The 14,254-nt window shown below is 45.3% G+C and overlaps 1 protein-coding gene across 4 annotated transcripts in view; it reads left to right on the top strand.

The window, feature by feature from the left end:
* Positions 1-13,665, top strand: part of FAM185A (family with sequence similarity 185 member A) — a 99,426-nt gene extending 85,761 nt beyond the window's left edge. For 2 of the 4 annotated variants that reach the window (XR_012637616.1, XM_074942531.1), the window contains one exon: positions 7,802-7,949. Coding sequence is in view for 2 of the 4 variants with exons in the window: in XM_074942530.1 (XP_074798631.1) it covers positions 9,961-11,490 (1,530 nt within the window). In the remaining 2 variants the exon portion in view is untranslated. Of the gene's footprint in view, positions 1-7,801 lie in introns of all 4 variants that reach the window. The other 2 variants (XM_074942530.1, XM_074942529.1) reach the window with 1 other exon arrangement.
* The last annotated feature ends 589 nt before the right edge of the window (positions 13,666-14,254 follow it).

The raw sequence follows: 14,254 nt of genomic DNA, 5'->3' as shown, positions 1-14,254 counted from the left end.
CCAACAGGATTCATAACACAACCCATGAGCAAAAAACCAACCCCAAGCAAATTGGGGCGTGTCCTTTCTCTTTGGTTCTTGAGTCCAGCAACCCAAAGTCACCCAAAGTCCAACAACCCAAAAGTCTCTGTCCCTGGTCAGTGCAGCACCAGAGTTCGAAAGTTTATCTGCAGAGTTTTACCTCCCAACCTGGGTGGAGATGGGGGGGGGAGTTAAGGGGCACCTTATGTGGTCCAAAGCCAATTGCCCCACCTCTCCATGGGGCTCTGCTCTGCTCCACCAGCCATCCCACAAATCGCTCCCCTCTGCCAGCCGTCCCATGAGCCGCTCCAGCCGTCCTGTGAACTGTTCTATTCCAAGAGTCTCTCTGTTCTGCTCCAGCTGTCCCACAAACTGCTCCACAATATATCTTTAGGCTCCCCCTAGTACTTAACACAACACTCAGTGATTTCAGCTCTTAGTAAGTTTAGCTCTTCTGTGATTTCAGCTTGTAGTAGGGGAGCCTCAGTGCTGGTGCACCATTGGCCCAAAGTGAATTCTGCTCAGCAGTCTGTAACTAGACTGCTAATAGAATCAAAATTAGCTCCAATATTCCACAGTAGAGAAAGAAGAAAGTACAATTAGCATATAAGGCCCTCATGGGGGGGGGGGGGGGGACACCACCAGATATTAATACCTGTCCCCAACCTCTCTCCCTTCACTGAGTTTTGGAACCCATGTCCCTTGCCTAGCGGGTGCTACTTAGTTGATGGCGACTCCCTCCATCATAACCAAAGGCCAAGTACAGTTCCACTGTCCTTGATTCACATAATCAGGATAATAATTTATTTTTCCTGCCCCAGTAACAGAGACACTGGGGATCCCACAGCAGCCAAAGTGACAATTTGGGCAGCTATGGGCCCATGCTAGGCAGGGTGGGTGTGCCTATGCAAATGAGATCAGCCCCTGAAGTTCTTTTCCGCAACTTGTCACAACTCACCACCAGATGTCAGGGTGGAGCTCATCCTGACTCTGCTTACATCGACACTGCATCAACCTATGTTGACTAAACGCTACGCCTCTCATGGCGGTGGAGTTAAGTCAGTGTATTTGGTGAGTTACATTATTGGGCGCGACATTTTAGTGTAGACAGTTACAGAGCTAGGTTGACGTAAGCTGCCTTATGTCAACCTAACTCTGTAGTGTAGACCTGGCCTCTCTCATCAACAGCAGTTGGTCCAATAAACGAAGTGACCTCACCCATCTTGTCTCGCTAATATCCTGGACCGACATGGCTACACCAACACTGTATACGTGTTCCTTGGCTTGTCTTTTCTCTCCCGCTCCCTCAAGTTCAGTGTCCTGACGTGTAAAGACAGGATTTTCTTTGCTCTTAGCAGAGGCAAGTGGGCAAAGTTTCATTAGCATTAGGAAACATAACTTCCCATTATGCCATTGCCACCAATATATAATCTTCAAATTTCCTTCACATTAACCTGGTTGTCTGTGACCCACTTCAAAGAGTTATTTTCTACCAGGGTGCGGTTAGATACCTGGTGAAAGGAAATGCCTTCCTTGCTGTAACCCAGGCAAAAGGCCCTTCTTTGGAAAGAGTCTTTTCAAGTGTAAATTGACTTACATCTCGGGAGGCGTTAGTCAGAGCCAAGGTGGGCTTGCTGGTTCAGGCTGGCTTATCTTGTAGGCAGTTATATTTAGATTGCAGCTGCACTAAAACCACACAAAGGTAGGCCTCAGTGAACAGGCAGTCACTTGTCATGTCACCATTAATGTGACACTGTACCTTCTTTTCTGTTGTTTCTTATAAGGTTCGTAGCAGCCTAGTAGGAGGCAATGATGCTGTGTCTTGTCCCTGGAGCCCTCCCCAGGGCTGGGGAGCAGCAAGAGGAACTCTTCGCTATGTGGGGTGCAGGCATGGAGAGGCAACAGCATACCTGGGAGTGGGTACCGTAAAACAGAGGCAGGCACAGGCATGCCAGGTAGAGAGGGGGAGACTTGGCCCTCAGCATGTCTCTTCATGGTGCTTTCAGGTCTGCATGTGCTGCCTTGCTTATGTGCCCTACACAGTCAGCAGCGGTGGAACAGAAAAAAAACTTTAAAAATTGACTAAAGGATTTACCACGTCATTGCGGCTGTAGGTGGAGCTGGACACCCAATGAAAGAGCAGTGGCTGAAGCTGCTGCCTGGAGTATGTGTAGGCGGCACAAGGGGATGCCAGAGATTCCTCTGCCTTCAGCAGTTTGGTGGGGAAAGTGCTATACAGGGAATGGGGGAGGGGTTACAGGGACTAGGAGTGGCTAGAGATGGGGATCATGGCAGTTACAGATACCCCAGTGCCTGCACTCAGAGCTGTTTAGTCCTTCCCCCTGCCCCCATCCCCTTCCCACCTGACCTCAGAAGTTCACACCCTTCCCCCCGCCAAACCTTCCTTTACCCTGTCAAGCCTTGGCTGGGAATCACTCCCCTACCCAACCAGGGCCCTGCTTCTTCTCGGGTCAATAGTTGCAGAGGTGGCACTGATAAAGCCAAGGTTGGTTACAGTCCCTGCTCCCGCCACCCCATCTCTCCTCCCCTGCTGCATCCCTGCTTCCCACCCCCAGGGCCCTGCTTCCTTCATCAACATGATGCCTCCCCATCCCCATGGATCCCTGCTTCCTCCCCAGCATTACAACCTTTCCTCCCTTCCAAGTCCCTGCTTCCAGTCTCCACCATGCCCGCCCCTTGGGGGTCCCAGCTTATTGCAACTACGGGTGCATCTAGGCGCCCTAGTTGTGGATCAGGACACCAAAGCCAATCCTTGGCCTGAATAACAAAAAGGAGGTGGTAACAGCTAACTGGCCAGTCAGAAACTAATTTCAAAAATCTGTGTTGTCAGCATCCCTTTAACAAGTAACTGTTCCCCTGCAGTGTGTGCTCTCCAGGTACTGCAGTGTTGGGCTAGTGCATGGAAAACTTTATTCTGGTTGCATTGTTAAGCGTGAGGGACATGAGATGTAAACAAAGACCAGCATAAAAAAATAAATTATGTACAGTCTGTGGTGGCTGTTTAGACTGTAAGCTCTTTGGAGCAAAGATTCGTTCTTACGGTTTATCGATCACCTAATACAACAGGGCTCTGCTTTTGGTTGAGGTCTCTATGTGCTGCCACAATACAAATGCAAAATAATAAAGTAAATTAAAATTTTAAAAGCCTTTGTCTGACTACAGCACAGTGGTGTTTGTACGAGAGGTACACAAGTTTGGTTCTCAAAACTGAAATTTAATCTGAGGCCATCAAACCACATATTGAGTGCAGCCGGTGGAGAAAGGAAAAGGAGAGTTCACAGCCCCACTGCTGTTCATAATTCACGATGCTCTGTCTGTGTGGGCATGTGCACTCTAAATCACCAGGACACGTTGTAAAGCCAGCCCCTGTTCTACTGCTTCCCCTTGTAAGTGCCATTGCTGATGCACAACAGGGTGACAACAGAGGGCCTGCATATTATTACCCTGCATAGCGCTTAATTAAAACCACATCGGTCATTGCTTTCCCCTTAATCTATGTATTTTTTTGTCTGGGAACAAGGGGTGTTGAGGTGGAGCAACACTGATAGTTTGAAATGGCAGGTGTAAAAAATTAACTAAAATTAACGAAAGCATGCGATGGGGTTCAAATTCCTGAAGAAATTGTCAAAGCCAAGGCTTTCGTTAACTGTTTTAGTCAAAGGGGACACCTATTGTTTTGAGTCCCGCTGCTCTGTTCCTTGACTGGTACTGTTCTAGGACCAGTCTTACGATTAGCTCCACACAGACCTATACTACCACAGGGATTTGCACTGACTTAAATGGAACGCCATGCAGCAGCAGAAGCGTATGGATACGTTTTGCAGGATCGACTCCATAGATTTTTCTGCTAATTTTTCAGTCTCTTTGGTCCCTCTATCTTCCATTGCACTGGCTCTCTCAACTCTGTAATTTCATATCACTGAAGGTAAAAATCTCACCCTTCATGTTTAAAATTATTTAGCCTCCTAAAGATCCAGCTAGGTGTCCAGAAGGATTTTCAAAAGTGTGTGTGCACATAACTCCCATCAGTGGTAGTTAGGCATCAAGGTGCCTAGTAGGATTTTCAAAAGCCCCAAGCTTTTTTCAAAAGCCCCAAGAACTACTCCGGCAGGACTCCAACACGGTTTTATAAAATTATTTATAGCTTAGTTGGAAAGTTTTCATGTGCATTAAACTATGTTACGCTCCTGTGCCTGATTTAAACTGCTAATGGGGATGGGCTCGGCTGTTCCCCCAGGAGCTCTTGGTGCCATGTCCCAGGGGAGTGGAACTTTAGACACTGGACTCTGGTTACAGGGAAGTTGGTCTTGTATTCCCCACCAGTGTGGCCGAGACAAAACTCCAAAGGAAGCAAAAGGAATTAATCGTTTTTGTTAATACAGCAAATACAAAACGAGAGGCTGAGCCCAGACAACTTTAGAACTTTGAAACATCTCAGATATTTTTTCTGTTAGTTTTGTTAAAAGATTTTCTCCAGCTCTATAGCAATAATTTAATAAGAGGTAAATGATGCATGAAATCTCATCAACGCATATGCAGTGGTGCTTACTGGACTCTATGAAAACACACCAGAGAGATTCACACTTGGCATAAAACACTTATTACAGCCAGGCATCTTCAACTCTCACTTCCATCTCCTGGCATATATTTCTATGCCCCACCTATTTGCTCTGTCCCCTCTTCTTACAGCCTAGAAAAATGGCTGCATTCTAGATATCATACAACATTACTAAGGGAACAGCTGAAATCCTTCATATTTTTGTCAGCTCATTTTTTTGACACTTCGAGGTTATTTCCTGTTTAAAATTCAGTCCATTTTCATGTTTTAAGGGCTGTCTCTACTTAGAAGGCAGATTCCCTTTTCATTTCTATTCTTCATTCTCCTTCACAGAGCTATGGCAAATGAAAAGTAATAGGGATTCCGATAAAATTTCTGAAGAACTTGAAACTTCAGCATGACAAATATTCTGCACACTCCATCCGTCCTACATTGTCATGAACTCCACTTTTGTTTTTAAATGTTTTTCAAAGACAGACATTCGGAGTGTTTGGGCAGATGGAGTTGAGAAACCTGGGTTTTGGCCCAAATGCAGGAAGGGAAACAATAGGAGCAAAACTTCAATGGGACCCATGTTGCAATGGGGACTGAGGAGTAAGCACTGGAGCATCTACATGAAGATCCCCAAAGCGTTTTCGCCATCTGTAGGTTAGGAAACTCACATCCCTTCCTGCTCCGTGGGAGAGCTGGGTAAACAAAGTGTCTTCTCAGTTGCTTTGAAATAGTTTCCCAGCACTCTTGTGGGTTGACATGATTTTGTCCAGAGTCTCACAGTAGCCACCACTTATCAACATATAGAACTGCAGTAGCAGTGTCAGCCTCTTCTCAAGAAGAAGACTTGGATTCTAGGGATGAAAACTGGCCAATTGAAGTCATGGCAGGGTTCGTCTTGGACTTCGTTGGGGCCAGGACTTCACGTTCTGTGTGTTGCAGGTTTGAACCGAGGCGCATTTGCAAAGTTGTTCTAGAATGCTGCTTCAGTACCTGCCCCAGGCCATGCCAGGCTCAGCGCTAAACTTACAAATTACACACTTACATAAGCACTAAAGTCATCAAAAATTTAAACAAAAGGATGTTTAGAAAAGAGTTCAAGATGAAAGCTGATCTTGTGACTGGCATGGGACTGGGACTCAGGAAATCTGGGTTTAATTCCTAGATGTGCCACGGATTATCTCTGTAACCTTGGGCAAATCACTTAATCCCCCTGGGCTAGATTCACAAAGAAATTTAGGCACCAAGAAAATCACTGGCATTCACAAAGCCTGAGTTAGGTGCCTAGGCTCCCTGTACAATGAATATGAAGAGACAGGCATAGGTGCAGGAACTAGGAGTGCGAGGGGTGCTGCAGCACCCTCGGGCTCCCAGCTGACAGTCCCGTGCCCGGGGTCTCAGCTGCCAGCCCCACGCCCGGGGCTCTGTTGCCACCCTGCACCCAGGGCTTTGCTCCTGGCCTCAGCTGGGGGAGAGGGGTTGGACACGGGTAAGGGGGCTGGTTTTCAGCACTCCCACTATTAAAAATATTCCAGCGCCACTGGAGACGGATGCCTGAGAATGGGACTCATAATAGCCAGCATGGGAAGTGGCTCCTCACCTAAGCTAACCAATGGGAGATGCCAAGTTGAGAGGGGTGTGCTAAACCCTGCTCCTTTCTCAGAGATAGGCACCTCCCTGCAGCCTGGATTTAGGTGCCTATCTCTGCATGGGATTCTCTGCTGCAAAACCTCTTTGGGGTTAGGTGCCTACACTGTTTTGGCAAGAAGCTGCAGGAGGGGGAGCGACAGTGCTTCCTCATTACTTCTGGCCCAGTGGTTGGAGCACTCACTTGGGAGACCCCCCCCCCCCCGGTTCAGCTCCCTCCCTCAGTCTCTCCTGTTGAAGCTTTTCCACTGTGGCTAAATCTTTTTTTTTTTTTTTTTAATCGTTGATGCAGGGGGCTGGGTCCTGGGTCTCCCACCTGAGTGCTCTAGTCACCAGGCTACAGAATCATTCTCATGCTGGCACATTCTCTCTCTCTCTCGTCCAATAGTGGAACAGCTTCGACAGGAGAGATGGAGGGACTCTCCTCCCTCCATCAGAATATCCCATAGCCAACTGATTAGGGCACTCTTCAAAGAAGTGGCAGATCCCAGTTCAAATTCCTTTTCTCCCTCAGATGGAGAGGGACTTGAACTGGGAGGTCTCCTACATTCTAGGCGAGTACCCTGATCACTGGGCTAAAAGTTATAAAGGAGGTCCTAATTCTCCCTCCCCCTGGTCCCCAGCCATTTTGTGTAAGATCATCTCTAGGGGCCTGATCCGGTAAGCAGGCTCTGAGCATGCCTCCCGGATCAGATCTTTCAGGTGACTTAGGCAGAATGCCTGTCTTCCTTCCCCAGTTTATGAATCACTCCAGGCTTCAGGCTGGTGGGGCTGCAGTGCGCTTCCTCAGAGGCAGAAACATAGGTACCTAGGAACTTCTTCAGCAAAAATTTAGGTGCCAAGTGATTTTAGCGAGTTATTGAATTTGGGGGCAGCAGAGCGGGAGTTTTGTGAATCCCAGTGGGGCCTGATTCGGATTTAGGCACCTAAGGCTTTTTGTGAATCTAGTCCTCTGTGTCTCAGCCCCCCTCATCTGTAAAATGATATTGACTTTCTCCCTTGTTGTGTCCATTTAGACTGCAAGCTTTTCAGGGCAAGGACTGTTGCTTACCATGTGAATGTAAAGCACCTAACATAACAGAGCCCCAGTCTCAGTCATGTTCTCTATGCACTGCTGTAATAAGAATAACATTTCCACAGGTAGCAAACTGGTCCCAGTAAATCAGCACTATAGTACATGGCATTCACCCATGTTTCTTAGACTAGTTTGCAGCTGAGATGAAAGCTTCTTGCTTCCATGACAGATGCGTTTCGAAAACTTCTCTCTTTCACTAACAGAAGTTGGTCCAATGAAAGATATTACCTCATCCACCTTGTCTCTTTTCCCACTGCAGTTCTAATCTACATGATTTTATGCAATAGAAAATATGATGAGTCTCCAGATTCATTCCACTGGCGTATTACTAAAAGACTTAGAGAACAAATGATATCATGTCAGCAAGGAAACACAAAGCATCAATCAAATCCTCTTGCAGAATGTTTCCAGGAAGCTCTGAATAAGCTTATACTGAAGAAACTTTTAATGTGTCAGAATAGCAAGCTGAATGCAGTTTTGTTTTTCAGGTCATATGAATCAAATGAATGAAAGAGACAAATGGATAAAGGCTGACGCACAGGATGGCACAGTGCATCTTAAAAGCCAAAGCTGGTTCCAGTCCATCAAGCTGCAGGTTCCTTGAGGATGGAATAGGCCAAAGGTATTCAAAATCAAGGAACAGTGAAGAAAGATTACTGTACAGTGGTGGTGAATGCTACTTATTGAAATACAGTAAACAATATATTAAGTGAGGACTTTTTTGCCCAACCTTTATATATGTGAAATGACTGCTTTTATTTGACTACTGTATGAAACAGGTTTACTGTTAGTGCCTTCTACAGTTGCACAATCCAGTGTAAAACTTGATTTGTGTAAAACTCGACCCGCACACCCTGCCTATTCTGAAAGCTAGTGAATTTCAAGTAAAAGTATAAAGCCACTGCAAAGAACATTTTCAACACAGGTTGATGCCTGAAAATACAAGAATTTGAGTTAAGCTTTGTGATGGTGCCATATTCTGTATGCTGCTTTTAAATGAATTGTTATCATTTGAAATTTTGTGGTTTGTGCATAATGCTGAGCATTTCCTTTTACTGAATTATTTATATAATGTGTGGGATAAAACCACGTTTAGGGTTGCAGTTCACATTTGATCATAAGTAGGCATTTTGGCTCCTAAGTAATCAGTCTACAATTCACAGACAGCTGCCGCGGCACAGGAGCTAGCAAACAGAGCTGTAAACAGGGGAGTTTGAGTGGGAGTTTGAAAGGCGAGTTTGTCTTGTGGTGCTTGTTTGGGGTTTGTTTTTGCTCTGGGTGGTGGTGTTTTGGTGTGGTTTGTGTTTCCCAGACTAACAGGATTTCGGTGGGAAGGTGATGACAGATACAGAGGCAGCAGTGGGAGTGACCCATGTAGCGGAAGACACAATGAAGATGACTGGTTGTGGAAGCTGTGGTATGTACATGATCCTGGAGGGGGCACCTGGTAAGAGTTTTGTCTGTATGAAGTGCCGTCTGATAGAGCTGATGGAGGAAAAGATCCGAGGTTTGGAGACGCAGGTGGAAAGTCTGGTTGAGTTTAGGAAGGGGTTTGAGCAGATTATGGAGCAAAGACATGAGGTATCTGAAGGGAAAAGCTCAGACTTGCAGATGGAAGCAGGACGGGGGAATTCTGTGGGGAGACTGGGTGAGGAAAGTGGTCAGTGGAAGCATGTGACTAAAAGAACCAGGCAGAGGAAAAGACGGGCTAGTGAAGGAGAAATAGAGCTCAAGAATAGGTTTGCAGAGTTGGAAAATGAAGAAGGGGCTCAGCAAGTAATCACTGAAGATGGAAGGACAAGGAAGAAGAGAAGAGCGGCTAGTCCTATAGGAAAAGGGGAAGAGTTAATGGAGACTACACCAAATATGAGCCCCAGGAGGATACAGGATGGGTTGAAGAGGATTACAAGGGAGAATAGGAATGGAAGGAACTTGCAGCCAGAGGGAACAGGGGATAGACTGGAGAATAGCACTGTCACCAGGAAAAGGCAGGTCTATGTGATCGGGGACTCTTTACTGAGAAGAATAGATAGGCCTGTAACCAGAGCTGATCCAGAGAATAGGAGGGTGTGCTGTCTTCCAGGTGCTAAGATACGGGATGTAGACCTGAGGTTGAAAAGGATTCTAAAGGGAGCAGGAAAGAATCCCCTAATTATCTTTCATGTGGGAACCAATGATATGGCTAGATTCTCACTGGAAAGTATTAAGGGAGACTATGCTAGGCTGGGGAAGACGCTTAAGGAAATTGAGGCTCAGGTGATCTTTAGTGGGATTCTGCCTGTTCCTAGAGAAGGGCAACAAAGGTGTGACAAGATTATGACTATCAACAGATGGCTTAGGCAGGGTGCTATAAGGAGAGCTTTGGGATGTATGGCCACTGGGAGGCATTTATGAACAGAGGACAGTTCTCTCAGGATGGACTTCGTCTGAGTAGGGAAGGAAATAGACTTCTAGGATGGAGGCTGGCACAACTGATTAAGAGAGCTTTAAACTAGGAATTTGGGGGAGATGGTTGGGAGATGTCCAGGTAATCTCCACACCAGATTTTAGCATTGAGAGGAAAGAAAACGAAGTAAGAGAGGATACAGCCGTGGGTAGGAGGAAGGGCAGTGTAGATACCAGTGTAATAGGTCATACTGGCTGTAGAATGACCGTGCCGAATAGGGTACAGAATGTGAGTGAGGCCAAACAGCAAAAATTAAGATGTTTGTACACCAGTGCAAGGAGCCTAGGCAACAAAATGGAGGAACTAGAGCTACTGATGCAGGAAGTGAAACCAGATATTATAGGGATAACAGACACATGGTGGAATAGTAGTCATGACTGGACTACAGGTATTGAAGGGTATGTGCTGTTTAGGAAAGACCGAAATAAAGGTAAAGGTGGTGGAGTAGCATTGTATATCAATGATGAGGTAGAATGTAAAGAAATAAGAAGCAATGAAATGGATACGACACAGTCCGTCTGGGCAAAAATTACATTGGGGAAGAAAACTATTAGAGCCTCCCCTGGGATAGTGCTTGGGGTGTGCTATAAACCGTCAGGATCTAATTTGGATATGGATAGAGCCCTTTTTAATGTTTTTAATGAAGTAAATACTAATGGAAACTGCGTGATCATGGGAGACTTTAACTTCCCAGATATAGACTGGAGGACGAGTGCTAGTAATAATAATAGGGCTCAGATTTTCCTAGATGCGATAGCTGATGGATTCCTTCAGCAAGTAGTTGCTGAACCGACTAGAGGGGATGCCATTTTAGATTTGGTTTTGGTGAGTAGTGAGGACCTCATAGAAGAAAAAGTTGTAGGGGATAATCTTGGCTCAAGTGATCATGAGCTAATTCAGTTCAAACTGAATGGAAGGATTAACAAAAATAAATCTGCAACTAGGGTTTTTGATTTCAGAAGGGCTGACTTTCAAAAATTAAGGAAATTAGTTAGGGAAGTGGATTGGACTGAAGAATTTATGGATCTAAAGGTAGAGGAGGCCTGGGATTATTTTAAATCAAAGCTGCAGAAGCTATCGGAAGCCTGCATCCCAAGAAAAGGGAAAAAATTCATAGGCAGGAGTTGTAGACCAAGCTGGATGAGCAAGCATCTCAGAGAGGTGATTAAGAAAAAGCAGAAAGCATACAGGGAGTGGAAGAAGGGAGTGATCAGCAAGGAAAGCTACCTTATTGAGGTCAGAACATGTAGGGATAAAGTGAGACAGGCTAAAAGTCAAGTAGCAAAGGGAATTAAAACCAATAGTAAAAGGTTCTATAGCCATATAAATAAGAAGAAAACAAAGAAAGATGAAGTGGGACCGCTAAACACTGAGGATGGAGGGGAGGTCAAGGATAATCTAGGCATGGCCCAATATCTAAACAAATACTTTGCCTCAGTTTTTAATAAGACTAAAGAGGATCTTAGGGATAATGGTAGCATGACAAATGGGAATGAGGATATGGAGGTAGGCATTACCATATTTGAGGTAGAAGCGAAACTCAAACAGCTTAATGGGACTAAATCGGGGGGCCCAAATAATTTTCATCCAAGAATATTAAAGGAATTGGCACATGAAATTGCAAGCCCATTAGCAAGAATTTTTAATGAATCTGTAAACTCAGGTGTTGTACCGTATGATTGGAGAATTGCTAACATAGTTCCTATTTTTAAGAAAGGGAAAAAAAAGTGATCCGGGTAATTATAGGCCTGTTAGTTTGACATCTGTAGTATGCAAGGTCTTGGAAAAAATTTTGAAGGAGAAGGTAGTTAAGGACATTGAAGTCAACGGTAAATGGGACAAAATACAACATGGTTTTACAAAAGGTAGATCGTGCCAAACCAACCTGATCTCCTTCTTTGAGAAAGTAACAGATTTTTTAGATAAAGGAAACGCAGTGGATCTAATTTACCTAGATTTCAGTAAGGCATTTGATACCGTGCCACATGGGGAATTATTAGTTAAATTGGATAAGATGGGGATCAATAGGAAAATTGAAAGGTGGATAAGGAATTGGTTAAAGGGGAGACTACAACGGGTCCTACTGGAAGGTGAACTGTCAGGCTGGAGGGAGGTTACCAGTGGAGTTCCTCAAGGATCGGTTTTGAGACCAATCTTATTTAATCTTTTTATTACTGACCTCGGCACAAAAAGTGGGAGTGTGCTAATAAAGTTTGCGGATGATACAAAGCTGGGAGGTATTGCCAATTTAGGGAAGGACAGGGATATCCTACATGAGGATCTGGATGACCTTGTAAACTGGAGTAATAGTAATAGGATGAAATTTAATAGTGAGAAGTGTAAGGTCATGCATTTAGGGATTAATAACAAGAATTTTAGTTATAAGATAGGGACGCATCAATTAGAAGTAACGGAGGAGGAGAAGGACCTTGGAGTATTGGTTGATCATAGGATGACTATGAGCCGCCAATGTGATATGGCCGTGAAAAAAGCTAATGCTGTCTTGGGATGCATCAGGAGAGGTATTTCCAGTAGGGATAAGGAGGTTTTAGTACCGTTATACAAGGCACTGGGGAGACCTCACCTGGAATACTCTGTGCAGTTCTGGTCTCCCATGTTTAAGAAGGATGAATTCAAACTGGAACAGGTACAGAGAAGGGCCACTAGGATGATCCGAGGAATGGAAAACTTGTCTTATGAAAGGAGACTCAAGGAGCTTGGCTTGTTTAGCCTAACTAAAAGAAGGTTGAGGAGAGATATGATTGCCCTCTATAAATATATCAGAGGGATAAATACCGGAGAGGGAGAGGAATTATTTAAGCTCAGTACCAATGTGGACACAAGAACAAATGGATATAAACTGGCCACCAGGAAATTTAGACTAGAAATTAGACGAAGGTTTCTAACCATCAGAAGAGTGAAGTTTTGGAATAGCCTTCCAAGGGAAGCAGTGGGGGCAAAAGATCTATTCTGGCTTTAAGATTAAACTCGATAAGTTTATGGAGGAGATGGTATGATGGGATAACATGATTTTGGTAATTAAATATTCATGGTAAATAGGCCCAATGGCCTGTGATGGGATATTAGATGGGGTGGGATCTGAGTTACCCAGGAAAGAATTTTCTGTAGTATCTGGCTGATGAATCTTGCCCATATGCTCAGGGTTTAGCTGATCGCCATATTTGGGGCTGGGAAGGAATTTTCCTCCAGGGCAGATTGGAAGAGGGTTTTTCGCCTTCCTCTGTAGCATGGGGAACGGGGTCACTTGCTGGAGGATTCTCTGCTCCTTGAAGTCTTTAAACTACGATTTGAGGACTTCAATAGCACAGATATAGGTGTGAGGTTTTTGCAGGAGTGGTGGGTGAAATTCTGTGGCCTGCGTTGTGCAGGAGGTCAGACTAGATGATCATAATGGTCCCTTCTGACCTAAATATCTATGAATCTATGACTTATTATACTGTGCTATGTGTAAAACTGGTCACCAAGCTCCTGCACATCGAAAGCTTGAGAGCTTATTTTACGCCCTCATGATCCTCTCTCATCTGTTTCTTCACTGTTGGCAGGGGCAGCAACCCCAGAGAACCCCTTCTTTATTATACCACTGGGGATGGTAGCAGGGTGCAGTCCCAGAACATGCCCCCTTCAGTTCCCTCCTGGTTCTCCCACTAATTCACAGCCCAGAGAACTTAAAATAACATTCCTGCTCCAGGGGGTCTGGGTTATTAAGTCCTTACAGAATATGGTCTCCTTGGGCCCTTCAGCTTCAAATCTTCTTGAGGCTTCTAATTCACTTTTTTCCAGAACTTCAAGTCCCAGCTCTCCCTTAGTTCCCTCTGAGCCAGGGAGCTCTGCTAATCACTGGTCTCCCTGGATAATTTTTTTCCAGGTTTCCTTTTGCCCTGGTCCTTGGACTCAAACTTCTTCCTTTTGGTTCCAGGGGCTCCACAGCCTCCTTCCTGGGGCTGTGTTGCAATTCATGGCAGGCTTCCTCAGTCCAGCAGCATCCAGGGTCTGATCCCGGTCCAAGGAGCCTCCCTTGGTCCCTGCACTGCTACGTCTCCTCGGGACTGTGGTGTAATTCATGGTAAACTTCCTCAGCTCACCAAAGCCAGGTTTTGGTTCCATGTCACAGAGTCTCCCTCCTGACTCTGTGTTCCCTTCAGTTCTCACTCTCCAGACTACCTGCCTTGGAGCCACCTAACCATTGCACTCCTTCTCTCTGCAGTTACAACTCGTCTGAGCTCTTCCTGGCTTTTATGAAGGCCATGTGTTCTTCACATTCTCACCTGAACCTGAGCCCCACAGCCTCAGGTGGGAGGCAGAGGGTCAGTCACAGGTAGGGACTGGATCCATCTCCCCTTAAAGGGCCAATCACCCTGTGATAGGCACTTTAGGACTAGTTATCTCTGCTTGTTCTCTTTCCCTACCATGGCAATTTAAATTCTTTCATCTTCCAGGATGCCATCAGCACCACGTTAACAGCCAGCTCTGAGTT

Source organism: Natator depressus, chromosome 1 (assembly GCF_965152275.1).
Source record: "Natator depressus isolate rNatDep1 chromosome 1, rNatDep2.hap1, whole genome shotgun sequence".
Classification (NCBI taxonomy): domain Eukaryota; kingdom Metazoa; phylum Chordata; order Testudines; family Cheloniidae; genus Natator; species Natator depressus.
The sequence above is the reverse complement of the archived record's forward strand: the minus strand, read 5'-3'. Positions and strand labels throughout refer to the sequence as shown.